Source organism: Tachypleus tridentatus, chromosome 4 (genome assembly GCF_004210375.1).
Source record: "Tachypleus tridentatus isolate NWPU-2018 chromosome 4, ASM421037v1, whole genome shotgun sequence".
In the NCBI taxonomy this organism is placed as follows: Eukaryota; Metazoa; Arthropoda; class Merostomata; order Xiphosura; family Limulidae; genus Tachypleus; species Tachypleus tridentatus.
Genome location: NC_134828.1, coordinates 111,831,769 through 111,850,183, shown reverse-complemented (window position 1 = coordinate 111,850,183; position 18,415 = coordinate 111,831,769). Strand labels below are relative to the sequence as shown.

The 18,415-nt window shown below is 32.2% G+C and overlaps 1 protein-coding gene across 1 annotated transcript; it reads left to right on the top strand.

Annotated features, from left to right (window-relative positions):
* The first annotated feature begins 7,863 nt into the window (after positions 1 to 7,863).
* LOC143249881 (hyaluronidase-1-like) lies at positions 7,864 to 13,575 on the top strand. The gene is made up of 5 exons (XM_076500473.1): positions 7,864 to 8,263; positions 10,174 to 10,418; positions 11,208 to 11,360; positions 12,655 to 12,859; positions 13,069 to 13,575. The coding sequence occupies exons 1-5, from the start codon at positions 7,973 to 7,975 to the stop codon at positions 13,378 to 13,380; spliced, it is 1,206 nt and encodes a 401-aa protein (XP_076356588.1). The 5' UTR covers positions 7,864 to 7,972; the 3' UTR covers positions 13,381 to 13,575.
* Positions 13,576 to 18,415: the final 4,840 nt, after the last annotated feature.

Here is an 18,415-nt window from a genome sequence, read left to right as displayed (position 1 = left end):
GCGCTCGTAATCAGAGGGTCGCTGGTTTGCATCCGTATCGCGCTAAACATGCTCGCCCAAGAAGCCCAAGAGTTGGCGGTGGGTGGTCAAACTAAATAAAGCTCTTACATTAAATGGCCTTATAGACACAACAAGAACAAAGGTCATGAGGTGACAGTGTCAATTGAACAAAGAAACCAAAGATATCTCTTGAATTCAAGGACACTATTAATTCAGTTTTACCCGTAGTTCTAGTAGTATAGGCCAATTTATCATGGTCTTTAGCCTGAGAAAAAGAAACGTGTACCTGAGCAAAATCAAGTAAAAACAAATGTCATTCTGTCAATGAAACTTCTCTTATTTGTTTGATAATAAATATCGTATTTGTTTTTAGTAATTTTGTGGACTCGTTATTTTATATACGCAATAGGAGAACTCAGTTACATTATCAGGATTAAAATTGTTATTCTTATTCATTGGGAACATCTTGTGTTATCAGTTTTTACTTGAAAATATTCTTTCTATATACATTTAAATATGTATGCAGTAGTTTTGAGCTGAGGGTTATTCAAACAGTGAGTTGAGTATTTATGAAATTGCATCATAGGAGCTTAAGACGACGGTATATCAAAAATTTACTGTTCTTTCTTGCTCTTTTGTAGTAAATGTCATTTATATTTTTTATTGTCTTATTTCCCCTTATTATTATCACAAACATTTAGGTGTATATATCCCATTTACACAACGCTGTATAAAACAATAAAACGTTTATTATTTTATATTGAATTTCACGCAAAGCAATTCGTTACCTTTCTGCGCCAGTGTATGACTAGAGGAAAGGCAGTTAGTCATCACCACCCACCGCTAACCTTTGGGCTACTCTTTTATCAACGAATCGTGATATTGATTATCACATTATATCACCCCCACGAATAAAAGGGCGCAAATGTATGGTGTGACGGGGATTCGAAACCACGACCCTCGGATTATCAGTCGAGTGCCTTAACCACATGGCCGTGCCGAGTCAACCATGTAAAGATGCCCTATTAAAAGGTAATTGCTTCTCATAGCCTTTTCTATCAATAATATGTTTGAAATAACCAGAAAGAAGATGCCAAGATTGAACATTTGGTGGATGCTACAAAGTGAGATAGATTAAGTGTGCCTACTCAGACGTTTCGCTCTTTTATTATTTTACAAATTATAAAGAAATGAGGCACATTTGGTGGATCAGTGGTAAATGTACTGATTTAACAACAGTAAGATCGAAGATTGAATTCCCCAAGATGGGAACAATAGATTGACCAATGTGACTTTGATATAAAATAAACAAATTTAAAAAAGTTATATCTGATCTTTATTCAAACTGTAAGGATCTAAAAATATTTTTCGTTCATTCACTAAAGAGCGTTAGCAGCTCGTTCTTTAGATTCAGACGGTAATAACTGTTGTGAAACGTAATAAAATGTGAACATTCCAGATGCAAATAATAAATCAATTTTGATTGCGTATGTATTTTTTACACCCTCTGGTTACACAATTCTGATTGTTTTATAAAAAGTGCTTATTGAAAACAATGCAAATGTAAACACGGCGTTTGTCTTAAAAGCTTCAGGGTTAACCAATATATTTTCTATTCAATACAAAATTATTTTCACATATATTTTTGAGTGTTAAAGACCCAGCCTAGCTGACGAACTCTGATGTTGTATTTAGTTTAAGTTCTTTTGGATACTGTTTGTGAAAAATAAAAACTCAATCTGATCTGATTGCTATTTTTTCAAAATTTGGAACTAAATCAATAAAATACTAATTTGAACTTAATTTTAATTACCTTTGTGAAGCCTAGAAAACAACTTTAATACATTAACTTAGACAGTTTGTGCCACTGCATTTAATACAATAAAGGGTTTTGTATTAGCTTTGAGCAGTAATTAATTAAAACGTTAACCAGAAGATGACTTAGGAAGGTCGAAACTTTGTTCTCTGCTTTATTTATAAAAGTATTAATATTTGTAGAAGCCTTTCTGAGGAACGAAATTTACCTGTTGTATTCAAGTACATTGTTATATGAATTTTACCTGTAGTTCTACCTTATCATCGTCTTTAGCCTGAGAAAGAAAAATAAAGCTAAGCACAATCCAGTAAAAGCAAATGTGATTCTGTCAATGCAAGTTTCATCCACTTTGTTTCTTAATAATAATCGTATTTGTTTTTCGTAAATTTGTGTAAATTCGCTACTTTGTAAACACACACACGAGGAAATCTATTATTTATTATTACTTTTCTTATTTCATGGAAAAATATTCTGTTATTAGTAAATGTAACTTCCTGAAACTATTTTTTTGGGGAAATAAATTTTTATTTGAAAATATAAATTCTATATAAATTTAAACATGTATGCAGCGCATTTGTTCTTACAACTATCTACACAGTGAGTTCAGTATTTGAGACAGTGCACTTAAAGAAGCTTAAATCGACTGTGCATCAGAAATTAATATTTTTTATTTTTCTCCAGTATTAAAATGGTATATATAATTCAATACCATTGTTTTAAGTGTTTTCCTTTATTATTTGCATAAAGATTCATGTTTACATATCAATTTACACAGCATTATGTCTACTCCTATAAAGAACCGCTATTAGAAGGAAATTGCTTCTCATGACCCTTTCATACCTGCCATATAATATTTATAAAACCTATCGCCAGATCACGCTACTTTCGTTGTATTTATGATAAATGCTACAGCTTGAGATAGATAAATTGTGCATTCCCAGTGTTTTTTCACTCTTTCCTACTTTTACAAATGATAGAAAAATGAAATACATTTGATGAGCATCATAGGTATAAATAGTTAAAATAAGACGTCGAAAAAGTTAAAATGTAAATTGAGTTTGCAACAGCAAACATTAATTTGTGTACGTTAAGATTCTCAAAATAGCGTTTCTGGGACGATCAATGGTAAGTTTACCGACATAACAACACTAAAATATAGGATTGAATTTCCCGACGTGGGAACAATGTGACTTTTATCTAAAATAATCAAACCGAAAAAAAAGTTGTATCTGATCTTTGTACAAACTATAAAGAATTTAAAATATTTTTCGTTCGTTCACTAAAAACCTTAAAGCAGCTCTTTCTTTACATTTAGAAGGTAATAAGCGTTATGAAACATAATAAAGTGCGAACATTTCATTATGAAACATAATAAAGTGCAAACATTTCAGATGCAAATAATAAATCAATTTTGACTGAATAAGTATTTTTTTTACAAACTTCGGTTAAGCAGTTCTGATTGTTTTGTAAAAAAAAAATACTGATTAAAAATATTGTAAAGTAAAACTAGTTTTACTCCAAAAAGCTTCATGGGTTCACTTATATATTTTCTAATAAATTTAAATGAATTTAACATATACTTTTGAGTCTTATAGACCCAACCAAGCTGATGAGTTCTGATGTTATATTTAGCTTAGGGACTCTTGGATACTGTTTGTGGGAAACAAAAAGTCAATCTGATCTGATTGCTATTTTTGATGATTTGAAACTAAATGCATAAAATGCTAATTTGAACTTAACTTTAATTAACTTTGTGAAGCTTAGAAAACAACTTTAATGCATTAGCTTAGACAGTTTCTGAATGTAATACAATATAGAGTTTTGTATTAAATTTGCGCAATGATTAATTAAAACGTTTGAAGGGTTGTAGAATACTGATTCCAATCTTCTTTGGATTATGAAAAGCCGCAATATTTAGAGGCTAAAAAAAAGCTGAAATTATGATTTTATGAGTTTAGAAAGATATGTATACGCCAATTAGAAACTGTAATTATAATTAATACATTTAATGCGATAACAGCGTTGGTAAAATCTCACTTTTTACTTTGTTAGTAATGATAAAAGAACACAAACCCGTGCATAGTTATCAGAGGAAAACCGCAATAAATGGAACAAATTGTCAGAGGTGTGACATTAGAAAGAAAAGTTCAGACACATTCTTGCGTCCGTTTCAGTCTCACGTGTTCTTCTCTCAGGGGCCGTATAGGCGTTTATCAACCAATTTATGTCCATTCATGCGTCAGAATATCAAACTTCTGAAAGCTTGCTTCTTTTATGTGGTTTTTCACTTTTTAAGTATTGGTATTCTTATAAGCCATATTTTCTATGTAATGATTTAAATTTCAATTATAAGCCGTAAGATATTGAAATAAAACTATTTATCAGCATAGATTTAAAATACCGAGAATGCTTCAAATTTGCTGCCAATTTTTAGAAAATACCATTGAAAAAACGAGACAGTTGTGATTGGTAATTAGTTTTCATTTGATAGTATCATTTGGTTCAGTGAAGTATGTTGCTTTGATAAAAGATTTGGATTATTGTTAATTATTGCGTATATATTATGTTACTTAATTGATTTGCTCGAAAATTTTGAGTTTATTTTTTTATAATTAGTCGTAGCAAAATTAGTTATGTATTTTCGTCGCATTGTGCTTTGTAAAAATGTTCAGTCATACAAGTTAGAACAGTGTGAAAATAAAAACAACGTTTATGAGCGTTGAGTAGGAAATGAATAAATCTATTAAGTTCTGTGGACTGGACTTCGCATTGGTTTTATTAAATAACACTATGTAACATAAATTTTGTTCCTTGATGGTATGTTTTATTTCGTAATTTCTTATGTTGCAAAAATACAGAATATGACCATTATTTTCTTCAAACGTTGATTTTGTGACCTGGATAATAAAATTTGGAAATTAACCTATTTTCTGTGTAAAAACGAGCAAATTCGCACATGCTCATCAATATAAAGTCTGAATAAAACAACATATTAATCAATATTTACGTGTATTTATACTAAAGTTATACAAAAATGGTTAGAAGTGAGTAGTTTTTCGAGATTTGCGACTGTAATGTAAATCACTTTCACGTATCAGCCCCCAAATATAGTCTCCCATCATGTTTTCGTTATACGCTTCCAGGTCACAAAAGCAAAGTTTGAAGAGAAAAATATGTCTTTTCCATTTACTAGAAGCATAAGCAAATGGGAAATAACTTTCTGCCCAGCAACAAGTAAAAGTAAAAATAATGTTACATAGTATAATTTAACAGAATGACAATCTTTAGATTTTCACTTTAAATACAAGCCGCCAGATGGCAATAATGACGTATTGACCTTAGACAATGGGAAAGAGATGTTTTTGTTGTTTTTTGAATTTCGCACAAAGGAACTCGAGGGCTATCTGCGCAAGCCGTCCATCATTTCGCAGTGTAAGACTAGAGGGAAGGCAGCTAGTCATCACCACCCACCGCCAAATCTTGGGTTACTCTTTTACCAACGAATAGTGGGATTGATCGTCACTTATAACGCCCCCACGGCTGAAAGGGCAAGCATATTTGGCGCAACGGGGATGCGAACCCTCGATCCTCAGATTACGAGTCGCACACCTTAACACGCTTGGCCATGCCATGAACCTTAAAATGGACGTTTCTAAACATTGTGATATACTTCTGAGTTGTGTATCTCATGACAAAAGGTATGGTCTACAATAAAATACATGTGTATGTATTCTAAAAAAAGAAAAGCCACACCGCTGCCTTCTGTTTTCGATCCAGAAATCACACATTTGTCGTTTAAAACCACAACTGTTTACAATAACAACTTACCAAGATCTATGTATTGTTGAACGTCTTCAAAGTGTATTTATTTAGAGTTTTAGTTTTAAAACGTAAACACCAATGAAGCTATTATAAAATATACGGGAATTTGGTAATGTTAAGCGTGACAACACAAACTGTCTTTACCAATTCCATCTCCCTCTTCATTGCGTGAGGTTGACACGTGTGTGAAGCCGTCAGGCAACGTGCCTGACATCTGGCGTTTTAACTACAAACAACTTTATAACATTTATATCAAGGAGATCACGCAAGAGTTTCATAAAATATATGTATTACATAGTTAACGAAAAATATTAAAATGTATTATCATATGAAAATTGTTCTTAGAAAGTACGATGAATTCTCCATATACGAACACTTAAAACGATCAACAATCAATAATATAAGTTCCCTATTAATGCAAGATTACTCCAAGTTAATCTTGGAAGCTGCATATTTAGTTGCAATATGAAATACGTAAAGCTTGAATCAGGTAACAAAACTCACATCATTATATTTTATATGTCCTTTACAACAGTTCACGATTATCCAATTTTAATTTCTCGCAAGCTCACTGTCATGAACCAAATGTTTGTTTCTTAAAGCTAAGGGTTGGTTTTGAAAATCATGTTCTACTTGGTACTAAAATATTCTTGTTGCATTATGGAAATGCTGTTTGTGACAGCTTTAGTTTTCTGTTCTTAGACGTTTTGAAAGGAAAATATGGTTGTTGTTTTTTCAAGTAGAAATTCATTTAATAACGTAAGTTTAGAATTATAACATTCTGTTTCTCTGTTCCTAATTTGTTTTCAAGTGTAACTAGATGTTATTCATTAGGAGTTCCAATTCTTAATCGAGTTTTCTCGCAGACATACTAAATCTATTGTTTCCTCATCCTTGCTTTATTATGATAGATATAGGAAATTGTATATACGAGATGTAGAAATACAAATATCTTTGTTTATTGATGTTCATTAATTTAAAATATAAATTTAAACACAATAACTTAACGTACAAATTCCTCATCTTGAACCTGAAACTATTATAAATCATAATCAAATTATCCTGATGGATAAATGACTATTGTAAATATGTTGCTCAGATGTGTGGTTGTTGTTTCTGAAGTGCGTTTTTCACGTTTCTAAGAAGAACATAAGCTATAAAATAGCATTTAATTTATAAAGGGGCCCGGCATGGCCAAGTGTGTTAAGGCGTTCGACTCGTAATCCGAGAGTCGCGGGTTCGAATCCCGGTCGCACCAAACATGCTCACCCTTGCGTCCGTGGGGCATTATAATGTGACAGTCAATCCACCTATTCGTTGGTAAAAGAGTAGTCCAAGAGTTGGCGGTGGGTGTTGATAACTAGCTGTCTTCCCTCTAGTCTTACACTGCTAAATTAGGGACAGCTAGCGCAGATAGTACTCGAGTAGCTTTGCGCGAAATTCAAAAATGAAAAACAATAAAGGGTAAACGTCGTTTTAAAATAATGAGGCTTACGATAATATTTGTTTTTATGAGAAGTGAAGTCCAGAAAATTGCTTGTTTGCTTATTTTGAATTTCGCGCAAAACTACACGAAAAAGTTGAAAGGGCGAGCATGTTTGATGTGACAGGGATTCGATCCCGCGACTCTCGAATTGCAAGTCGAGAGCCTTAATCTACCTGGCCAAGTCCAGAAGAAATGGAAGATTCATGATTAGACAAAAACACTTAATGTAGATAAAAGTAAAATATTTGTTAAACATATTAAATATATTAGACTGAGTAACAATACACATATAAACTAAAATATTAAAGTAATACTTATGAAAGAAAAGTGTTACTCATAGAGAAAATGATAAGTAACGTTATTGAAGAAATGATAAAAAATCGCTGAAAAATAGAATTTTCTAATATTTTCAGAAAGATTGAATTAAAGTCTCGAATTTCTGACACACGAGAAATATTTGAGCTGGTCAAAACAAATCTAATATTTAGTGTGTTTTGGCCGAATTAGATAAACTTCTCATCTTAACTTTGTCTAATCTTCATCAGTTCATGGTGAGTCACCATTTTAGAACAAAACATATTGAAGGGCGGGGGTTAAGCAATAAGTCAGGTGATGTTCCTCTTTCTTGGAGACGGGGTACCATATGTTCCTGAACAATACCTATAATTCATCAAAACCAGCTGTCCTTTAATAACACTTGTTACATTAATCCTATAAATCCTGTAGTAGTCGACCATTCACAAGCATTAGACAAGATAAGTGTTTTCACATCCAACAAGTTTAGCATTATCTCAGACGAAGTAATTTCTGGACGAAAAAAAAAACCAAAAAAAAACTCTTTCAATAAAATGCAGATAAAGCTTTCCTTGATTTGTTGTCTCACGTTTATATTACTCATAAGTCTTGATGAGTACGCTGCCGAAGAAGATATAAACTTTAAAGTTTTTTGGAATGTTCCGTCTTATATATGTTCAAAGAAATATGGAATAAATGTCACCGAGTCACTAAGAAAGTTTGGGGTGCTTGTGAATACTGCAGAGAAGTTCAGGGGAGACTCTATTACAATATTTTATGCAAAGGACCTTGGACTTTATCCAAGGATTGAAGAAGGTTCGTACATTAATGGCGGACACCCTCAGGTATGTTTTATTTACTGATGTGAGAAATAAATAATCCTATTCTTGTATATAACTGGCATAATGTTTTGTAAAAAGAATGTTCCGAAAGGTAACACTAATTGACATACCTTCATAAAGTATCTTAATTTAATAAGAATAACAATACACCGACATATATATATATTACTGTTTCGTTGATAAAGTTTCTTTAAAATTATTGAATATTTTGTTTAGGTTCTCATTTTTATGTTCTTTAGGTTATTTTTGAATTTTCTTTAGGTTCTCATCGATAATATTGTACAGTTAATTTGAAGGTGTATAAATATGTATATATACATTCATAAGGTGTCTCAGAAGTCATACAATTCCCAGCAGTTGTGAAGTATCGAATATCTGCTGACGGAATTGTGCATTTAGACATATCGAGGGCAAATTCTCTACCGGACAATATTTTTACTTCACATGGTGTACTGACGTAAAGGTGAAATGAAAAACAATCAGAGATTATTTGTGAAACTATTGCTTTGAAATGAAATATTTCGATAGTTATAACGCACAGAGATATCACTCCATGATTATTTTATACATTGTTTTTCTTATGTGTTAACTGGAAAATATTTCGTTTTAATACATTATATATACAGGATGTGGACAAAAGAAAGTGGCTACCCTTGAAAATGTTGCTACTTTGTTATATTTTTTATTAGATAACAGAACGCACACGACAAGATCTGTCCACATATGGTCTGAAATCCTAATTTTAACGCTGACTTTCGTTAATACCTGAATTTTTCACGAATAGCACAAAAACGCCAAGCGAAAGCTATCTGCGCTAGCCGTCCCTAATTTAGCAGTGTAAGACGAAAGGGAAGGCAGCTAGTCATCAACACCTACCGCCAACTTTGGGGCTACTCTTTCACCAACGTATAGTGGGATTGACCATAACATTAAAACGCCCTTACGCTGAAAGCATATATGGTACGAGTCGAACGCCTGAATACGCCTGGCCATGCCAGAACAATCACCACTTACTACAGTTTTTTTTAATATATACCGGTAGTTAAAATATATATATATATATATACACGTATACATACACACACAAAAAGTATCAAAAGCCTCAAATTTCCTGTTGTTGCACAGTAACTGTGAAGTGTCAAAAATCTGTTTACGTAATACTGTTTAAACAGATTGAGGTCATTTTTTTACCTGACATTTTATACTGACATAAAGGTCAAATATTGCTTTGAGGTAAAATTGTTCGATAGTTATATCTCACACATATACTGAGTTTAAACTGATATTCCTGAGCGAGTGGCTGCCATCCTTCTTTGTGAACTTCAGGAAGATCATCTTCCGTGTTTGACTTGCGATCTTTCGTTAGTCGGTTTAACGCAGGCCATAAATTTTCAATCGGATTAATATCAGGTGTACAAAACGTTTTATAAAAAAAAATGTAACATGAATAACGAGAAATTCAAGTATTTACAAAAGCCAGTGATAAACTTAGAATTTGATATTATCTTTGAACAAATCTCGTCGAGTGCGTTCTAAGATACATAGTTTTAATATATTTTCTCTTATGTAATAAAAGATATAATAATAAAATTTGTTCACTCCCTGTATGCATAATGAAATAAATAGCTTAATCATTATTATTAACATTAATTTTCAAAGATTAAACCCAGCACGAAAACAATAACGAAATTAATATAAAATATGCTTTAAATTTTTTTTTTCAAAATACATTCTTAGTGCTTCTTATGTATATACTTACACATAGAGAAATTAAGTTTTTAGTGACTCGATCATATGTTATATAATATAACTTCTGAGCAGAACAGTAAAGCTTGTTTTCTATTGATTCTCAGATAAACTCTGTATAACAAACCAAGTAAGTTATAATTTTAGACCCCACCACTTTTATTCAGCTTAGTGATATGAATAAGCACCTTGAGAAGGCTAAGAACGATATTGAAACGAAAATACCAAGTAAAGATTTTGATGGTCTTGCCGTTATCGACTGGGAATCTTGGAGACCAGTGTGGGAGTATAACTGGGGCGGTTTTCAGCAGTACCAGACAATATCACGTGAGCTTGTAAAAGAACAACATCCAAACTGGTCAGTAGAAGAAGTGGACGAGAAAGCTGCAGCTGAATGGGAAGAGGCTGCCAAGTAAGATTAACACTAGTTAACAGTTAACCTACTTTATGTGTCCATCACGGGGAATCTAGCCCCGAATCTAGTATTATAAGTTCGTAAATTTAAGTTCGTAAATATCTAAATTGTTCTTTTTTGCTATTGAGAATTCTTCGCGATTGAATATGAACGAAATTTCTTCCTGTGGTATTATCATAAAGTATAAATAAAATTTTATTATCTCTATCCAATAAACAGAAGGATAGATTCATTAGTGTTCGGTTACAGTGTGTAATAATGATCGTTAAAACGATCTTAGATTTGGGTGTTTTTCACTTATGGAAACAGCACTGAAGCATCTATCAGTTTAAAAGTCAACTACAATAGACAGGAGAAAGAGATCACCAAACTTCAAAAAGAAATTCTGAATCACGTTTTTAGAATGGCAAAAACCTTCGGTGCAAACAAAAACAACTAGTTCGAGTTAAAGCTAATGTGATTAATATCACACGTGTTTCATTTTAAAGATTGATTTCACAACCGAAGCAACTAGTATTGATTGTTGTTTGTTTCTATCATATATATGTTTAGGGAAACTGAAAATTTCAGTGATGTGAATATTTTTACCTACAATATCTACCGTTAAACTTTCAATACAATCAAAAGTCATGTTGAGAGAAAATTTCAAATTGATTTTCAATACATAACTCAGTTTATGTTGTTGAACTAGATTGTGTATTTATAGTTATAAGATTGTGTTTGCGTTTTATTGTAGAGAGTATTTTGTTTTTATTAATAATATACTTTTTTTTTCAAAAAAAACAGGGTTTGGATGCTTGATACGTTACTCATGGGTAAAACTGAACGCCCTCTTGGTAAATGGTGCTACTATTTATTTCCTGACTGTTACAATTATAAAAATAAAGATCAGCCAGATGAATACTTGTGTAGAGAAAGTGTTGTAGCTGGAAACAACAAGTAAGTTACATGCTTACATTAAAGTATTTACGTATGAATATCCCTTCCAATATTTTATATGTAATTTTGTTGCTTAATTAAATAACTAGGTCGAAAATACGACGTTAATCATTAACTATATAATACAATGGTGATTAACCTTTAAAAACTGGATTGTTGTAGCTGTGTGTATCCTTTCAGAACTAGATTGCTGTAATTGTAGTCGCCTTTTTGAATTGGATTGTTGAAACTGTAACTTATTTCCTAAATTTGGAATTTGTTTGAATTCGTGTTTACACTATACTGTTAGGCCATTTTCAATGTTTCTTAAATTGTTTTATTTTATTTCATATGTTAATGCGTCCGTTAAAACTAATTATAAAATTATAAAATTATAAAACATTACATATGGCAATAGAATACATTTTGCTGAGATATATGAACCGAATTTATTGTTAATTTAATTGAACAATGAATATAACTTAAAAATAATATCTAATCACCACCTTCCATCTTCGCATTATAAAGAATGAAATCACGTGATCCTCAGAAAACAAGCCAGACATCCTAACCACTGGGCCACGCCGGGCTCATAAAGTAGTGAACAAACAGAATGAAGTATTCTTTTACACAAATTTAGCAAGCATTTAAACTTAGTGACTAATTTCCTTATTTCAGTCTGACTGCTGAGTTGGAAAATAGAACATATCTGTGGGGAGTTTAATCTAAAATAGTTCTAATACAATGCTTCTGTTTCATAATGAGTCACAACAGCAGTACGAAACAATTCTAGAGTGTCACCTGTTTCTACAAATGGTTATAGTTTAAGCTAAGTTTTAAGATGTTATGATTGAAAGTAAAAGGGAATGTAAATATAAAAACTGAAAAGTGAGAGTAAACAAGAATATGTAACGGCATGTGAATCCACATTCTGTATTTCTTATCCACTGCTAACAAGGTATTTCGGACAATACCTGGACTCATAAGGCTAACTTAGGCTGTTCTAGCACATTATAAAATAATTTGCTTACAATATCCGTAAAATTAGTTCAATATTTTATAAATCAATTAAAAGAAATATTTGATAAAATATCTGGTGTTACTCAGTCTCATGTTTCTTGTTTGCATAAGTTTAACTTTTGAAACGTATTTCGTTTATGGTTGATGAATATTTAGCTTTCATATTTTAATTGTTGTAAAAACAACTTAAACCACTTTTGTTTTAGTTAAGTTAATTATGTCTCAACACTAAAATTTATAAAGACTGAAATAATTATTATAAATGTCTGAAGTTTAATCTTGATGTCTTTATCAGGTTAAGGTGGCTTTGGGAAACAAGTACTGCCCTCTGTCCGTCAATTTATCTTCACAAGAAGAAACTGGATGCGACAAATTTTACACAACGTATTTGGTTTACCCACGGTCGTTTGGCGGAAGCTTTACGCGTCCGAAGCTCTGATGTTCCTATTTATCCATACATAAATTACTTTCCGGACGGTAGTGACTCAACTGTACCTGAGGTTAGTTTTCTTTTCGTTCAGTTCTGAATCAAAAACATATTTTGATTGACAAAATGTTATCATAATTCTTTGAAATATTCACTATAACTTGAAGCTTTTAGATAGATGAAGAAAAGCATATTTATAATTATACTTCAAAAAGTCATTTATCAGCACATTATAGTGTGTGTATGTTGTGTATATTAATACTGTTCTTCTCATTTCTTTAGGAAGATTTTTACCGAATGATGGCTCAGACAGCAGGCTTGGGTATGGAAGGTGTTGTAGTTTGGGGATCTTCGTTTCATGTTGCCAGTCAAGAAGACTGTAACACATTGGACGAATATGTAACGTCTGTAATTGGTCCAGCAACACAAACAATAACAAAGAACGTCTTAAAATGTGCAGAAACTGTGTGCAAAGGACAGGGTCGCTGCGCCTGGTTTGCCAACCCATATTCAGGATGGCGAGAATTAACGAATCCATCCGACCCTCACTTTTCGTTTAATGATATAACGTGTACTAATGTTTCTAAACAGTAATTTGTAAACTACAGACTGTAACTGCAGGACTAATTAAGTATAATTTTATTTGTTAAGGGTCTTTACTTGTACTTGCACCACCCTGAGCACGTTGCTTTAAAATAAACCACTGCTAGTCAGAAAACAAACAGTTATTGATTACTTCATGATTAATGCTAAACATATTTGATTTTCATGTGTACTATTATCAGAAGATCAAATGAACACCTTGATGTTGAAATGCATTTACTAAACGCAATAAAATACGTATCAACTGTTTAATGAAATATAATTTGAGATAAATTACTTAGGCATTCTTACAGAATAAAAAGTAGACACTTCCTATAGTCACTAACCGTTGAGACTGCTTGTTTGATTTTATGAAAGAAGGAGACTGAAATCCATCAATGTAACACGGGCTTAACGGCCAAACACAAGAATCATGGAAGTTTCAAAATAACACACACAGTTATTCAGGAACTGGTCAGAACCACCTTGGTAAATATTGTGCAGCAAGATCTGTACAATAATTTGCCTGTAGCTACTTTCAAAGTATTCCTGTCTGCTCATGCTACTGCTGACTATTGTGATGCTTAAACCTTCCCGACCGAATCAAAAGTGAAATCATTCGAATCTCAGTTGAAAGCCAAACATTAAGAGGTGTACAAGAAAGATAATACATTGGCAACTGCTTTGTTAATCATGGTGAGATAATAGCTTTATTGATATATACTAAATTTATTATCGTGGGTAAACCTTAATACTAGCTAGTATGGATACTTGAGGATGTTGTATTACACTTTAAATATGATCAATGATCAACAGTTTAAGAACAGGAGTCATGGACTGTATAGTTTACATAATTAACAAAAGTTTAATATAGTAAAAACTAAAAATAATTCACAAAAACACATTACCACAACATTTCACAGCACTGGATGCACAGCACTGATATTAGGAAAACATACAAACACAATGAATAAACAGAAAGACAATTACTGACATACATTAAGCTTACCCATGGATAACGTCTCTCTGAGAACATGGAGATGATCTGTGTGAAACATACATTCATAACAGTATTAAAAGTTACAACATAATACAATCGTAGTCAGTGCACATGAAATTACCTAAAGCCCCAATGAAGAAGAAAAATTTCAGTTGATACATTTTTTGTGGATGTGAATTCTGATATATTGGAGAAAAAAAAGGCCAAAAAAATTGCTCTGACACCAGTAACATCACACTGCTTGGATGGCTTTAGAGGTATATTTAGGGACGTATTGATTATCTCAGCTGTCCCATTCTTAGGATTAAGCTGAAACTAATAAATGAATAAATTTATTAAAAGCTCCGAACTAGCCATTATTATCATAAAGATATCATGCCTTCTCTCAAACATATTTAATCATTCTGTCTCCATTCCAAAAGCTGTTAGAAAAACAAAATTATCGAAACAGAAAATGATTTTTAGCTTGCATGTACCCTATTCCTTCTAGTGTCACCATTAACTATGAAGAAAGATGATGCAGCAACACTATCAATTCCCTTTACAATCTTGAACCCTCAATCAGATCTCCTTTTATTTTCACGAAAAAACAATTTATCCGACAACCCATTCATCCCAAGAACCATCTAGTAACCCTCTGCTGAATCATTTCCAAAAATTCAATATTATTTCTAAGATAAAGAACCTAAGACTGAATAAAATAATCTAAATGTGGATTAACCAGTGAGCCATGATCACACGTTAGTTTTTTCTCTTCTGGAGTTATATAGTGTCCTCTTGAAAATACTAATGTCAAAAGTTAATCCACTTTTGATGAACTATTTGTGATGATCAAAATGTACAGATGATTTTTGCCAAATATTCGCATTTTCCCGATATTAGGTGTTAATTGCAGTTATATCTTTTGAGGTTTATAGTACATCAACTATAGCAAACCAATTACATATACAGTCTCTGAATGTGTTGTGAGGGCTACTTTTTATTACCGATAGGCGAGATTATTAAAATTTCATTTAGCAACAATACTGACGATCAATGAGTACTAATTATAAACACACACAGTATATTGTTGATTTTTACATTCAAAAATATTCTACAGATTTTGTGAATAGTCAGGTATTTTTCAATAATCAAAAAATTAGCAATATAAATTACAAATATTTTTATATGACACAATCAAATCTAATAACCTTATGATCATGAAATTTTATAGCACACGAAAGTGCACCAACACAAGTGTTATCTTTTCAGTGAAGACCCAACATAATGAACAATCACATGACTGAGGGGTCCTTCAGAAAGGCAGGATTAGTTTCAAAGAAGCAACAGAAATTTTCCTGGTAGAATTTATAACTGATTGACAGACATGACAAGTTTTATAAAACTGAAAGACATCTTATCCAATTTTGGCCAAAAGAACTGTCTCATTATTTTGTCACATGCCGTGTTGACATCTAAATGACCTCTCATGAGGAGTTCATGGACAACTTTCAATATTTCAAAATAACTTGCTTTTTAAAAATCAATTTAATAAACTACAACTCAGTCTTCTGAAGCTGCCACTTATGGTGGTCTCCTTTCCCTTATAAGTACACCATTTTAGAAAAAGAAAAGGATTTATTTGAAGTTCATCTTATAGAAGTGCATATTTAAATAGTACAGATTGTTGCTTTGCTCGACAATCAGCTAGCTTCAAGCAAACGGAATTCATCAGATCCTCAGAACAATCATTGTCACTCACCAAGGAATTGTGAGTGGGTCACGTGACAGATTTACTGTTGTACACTTATTTTAATACCTAAGCTTGTTTCAGTACGATTTTCTTATTTACATGTGACGTATATTGTTGACCATGTATTGTGCAATTTCCGCCTGATCTCTAAATTTGCAGACAATTCTTGAGAGTAAGAATCAACAATATTTGTTTTACGAAAGCAAGCAAGCATTGTTGAAAGTTCGATAAACTAGAGTAATTCGTATAAAAGCAGCTTGTCGAAAGACAGTTGAATATTATTATTAGTCAACTACTGTCAGTGTGTTTTCGGCCTCAGAAGCTATAGTTGTAATTAGCGCCTACTGATCAAAAAACTACAGAATTTGACCAGGAATGTTATAGATTTCAAACATTACAAACCATTTAACTTCAGTGAATTAAGTTCGGGCGTTTGCATTTATATCACGACATGAAATATTTCGTCGGTAAAAAGCAAACTTATAAGCGGTGTAAGGTCAACCAAATTAGCTAGCTAAAGCAACGTGTGGCAATATCAACTCATAATTAATTTGCTTATCGTGGGCTTGGATAGAGGATGGTTGTTTTAGTTTGGAGCCCCGAGACAATTTTTTATTCTAAGTGTATACTTTCTCCAGTTAATATACTCCACTTGAGATTGTATACCTAAATTTCATACAAATCTATTGGATTTAAGGTTGAACTCCAATGACTAGCTAATACAACCACCCGTTACAAACTAAATCATAACACTTACATTAAATAGTCTTGTATATATATAAAACAAAAATAATGGTAACAAGGTGACACTGTCAACTGAACAGAGAAACCAAACTTAACTCTTGTATTCAAGGGCACTATCAGGTTGTACCGAAAGTTCTTCAAGTAAAGATCCACATTGTGTTTGTCTTTAGCCTGAGGGGGGGAAATTGTCGTTAAGCGCAATACAATAAAAGTAAATATGATTTTGTCTATACATTTTTTCTTCTTGTTTATTTCATAATAAAGACTATTTGTTTTAGTAAGTTTATTCATACTCGTTCTTTTACACACGCAGTAGGAGAAATCATCAGTTACACTATTAGATTTAGAATTATTATTCTTATTTCTCTTGAAAATATTCTATTATTTGCCAGTCTATATCAGAAGCTTTTTTAGGAAATCCGTTTTGCTTGAAAATGTAACTTCTATATACATTTAAATACGCATGAAGTCAGGACTGGATTAAGGGCAACTGATGCCCCAAGCCCAGGCCAATAATGGTGACCCCCTCCATTGCTTAACTGACCAGACATTAAGACTCAATAAGTGCTGAAAGTGAAATAAAGGTTTGAACATTTATAATCCTTCTTCAGTTTTTTTCCTGGTTGGACCCCACAGCTATATTAAATAAAATCTTTTTTTTATTTTACTTATTTAACAGATTGAGCACGTATCAAAATCAAGCAATAACTAAGGTCTTTTATTTAAAATGATGAGGGAAATCACTAATTTGATTAATGATAATTAAAAAATGTATATTAGTTTTCACTTTGAATGAACAATTCTCACTTTGATGTTAAGAAATTCACATTTTGATGTTAACAATTTCTCACATTAAACTTAAAACCATGTAAGCAAATTATTTACTTATACTTTAATATTTATTTAAATTTAAAAAAAAATCTTCTACATTTTTTTAATTGCAAAGTCTTTGATCAAGTCCTCAAAACTAATTTGGCGTAACAAATATGCTTCTATACTTAACAGATGCGAGGCATTTAACCTGTATTGTACCACAGTTGTTCTGTTGGGATTTTTAATATGCTTGAGCTAAGAAAGTGAACGCTCAGCTGTGCAATTTGTGACCATCCATGTTTAAAATATACGCAATGTAACGTCTACGTTTGGAAACGCACACTCAATTTTGTCTTTTGAAATTATTTTATAAAGTTCAGCATGACTGAATCTGGTTTTTATAGTTTTTGTTGCACTGAACTTATGGCTCACAAATGAGTGAATCTCGGCAGAGATTAGTGTCCTAGTCTTCTCGGTAAGCATCAGTTAGCTTTTCGGAACACTGAGAGTACCTTTCAGTTTCAGTTGGTAAAATGACATCATTTGTCACATCACTTAGGAAAGAAAATATGTGTGCTCTTTCTTTGTACACCTTTCCTCTTCTTCTCATCTGGTTTTCTAGTTTGTCAAGAATTGTATAGAAGGTGGTGATACGACATTTATCTCTGGCATTCAATCTATTTCTTGTGCATCTCCGTCACTGAGTACCTTCTTTCTGACACGTTTGTGAGTTTGAGTTGCATCGTAATCAACATCTA

Coding starts and splice junctions, on each gene's coding strand:
- LOC143249881 (XM_076500473.1), top strand. CDS start 7,973: ATGCAGATAAAGCTTTCCTTGATTTGTTGTCTCACGTTTATATTACTC. Junction 10,419..11,207: donor GAATGGGAAGAGGCTGCCAA/GTAAGATTAACA, acceptor CAAAAAAAACAG/GGTTTGGATGCTTGATACGT. Junction 12,860..13,068: donor GTGACTCAACTGTACCTGAG/GTTAGTTTTCTT, acceptor TCATTTCTTTAG/GAAGATTTTTACCGAATGAT.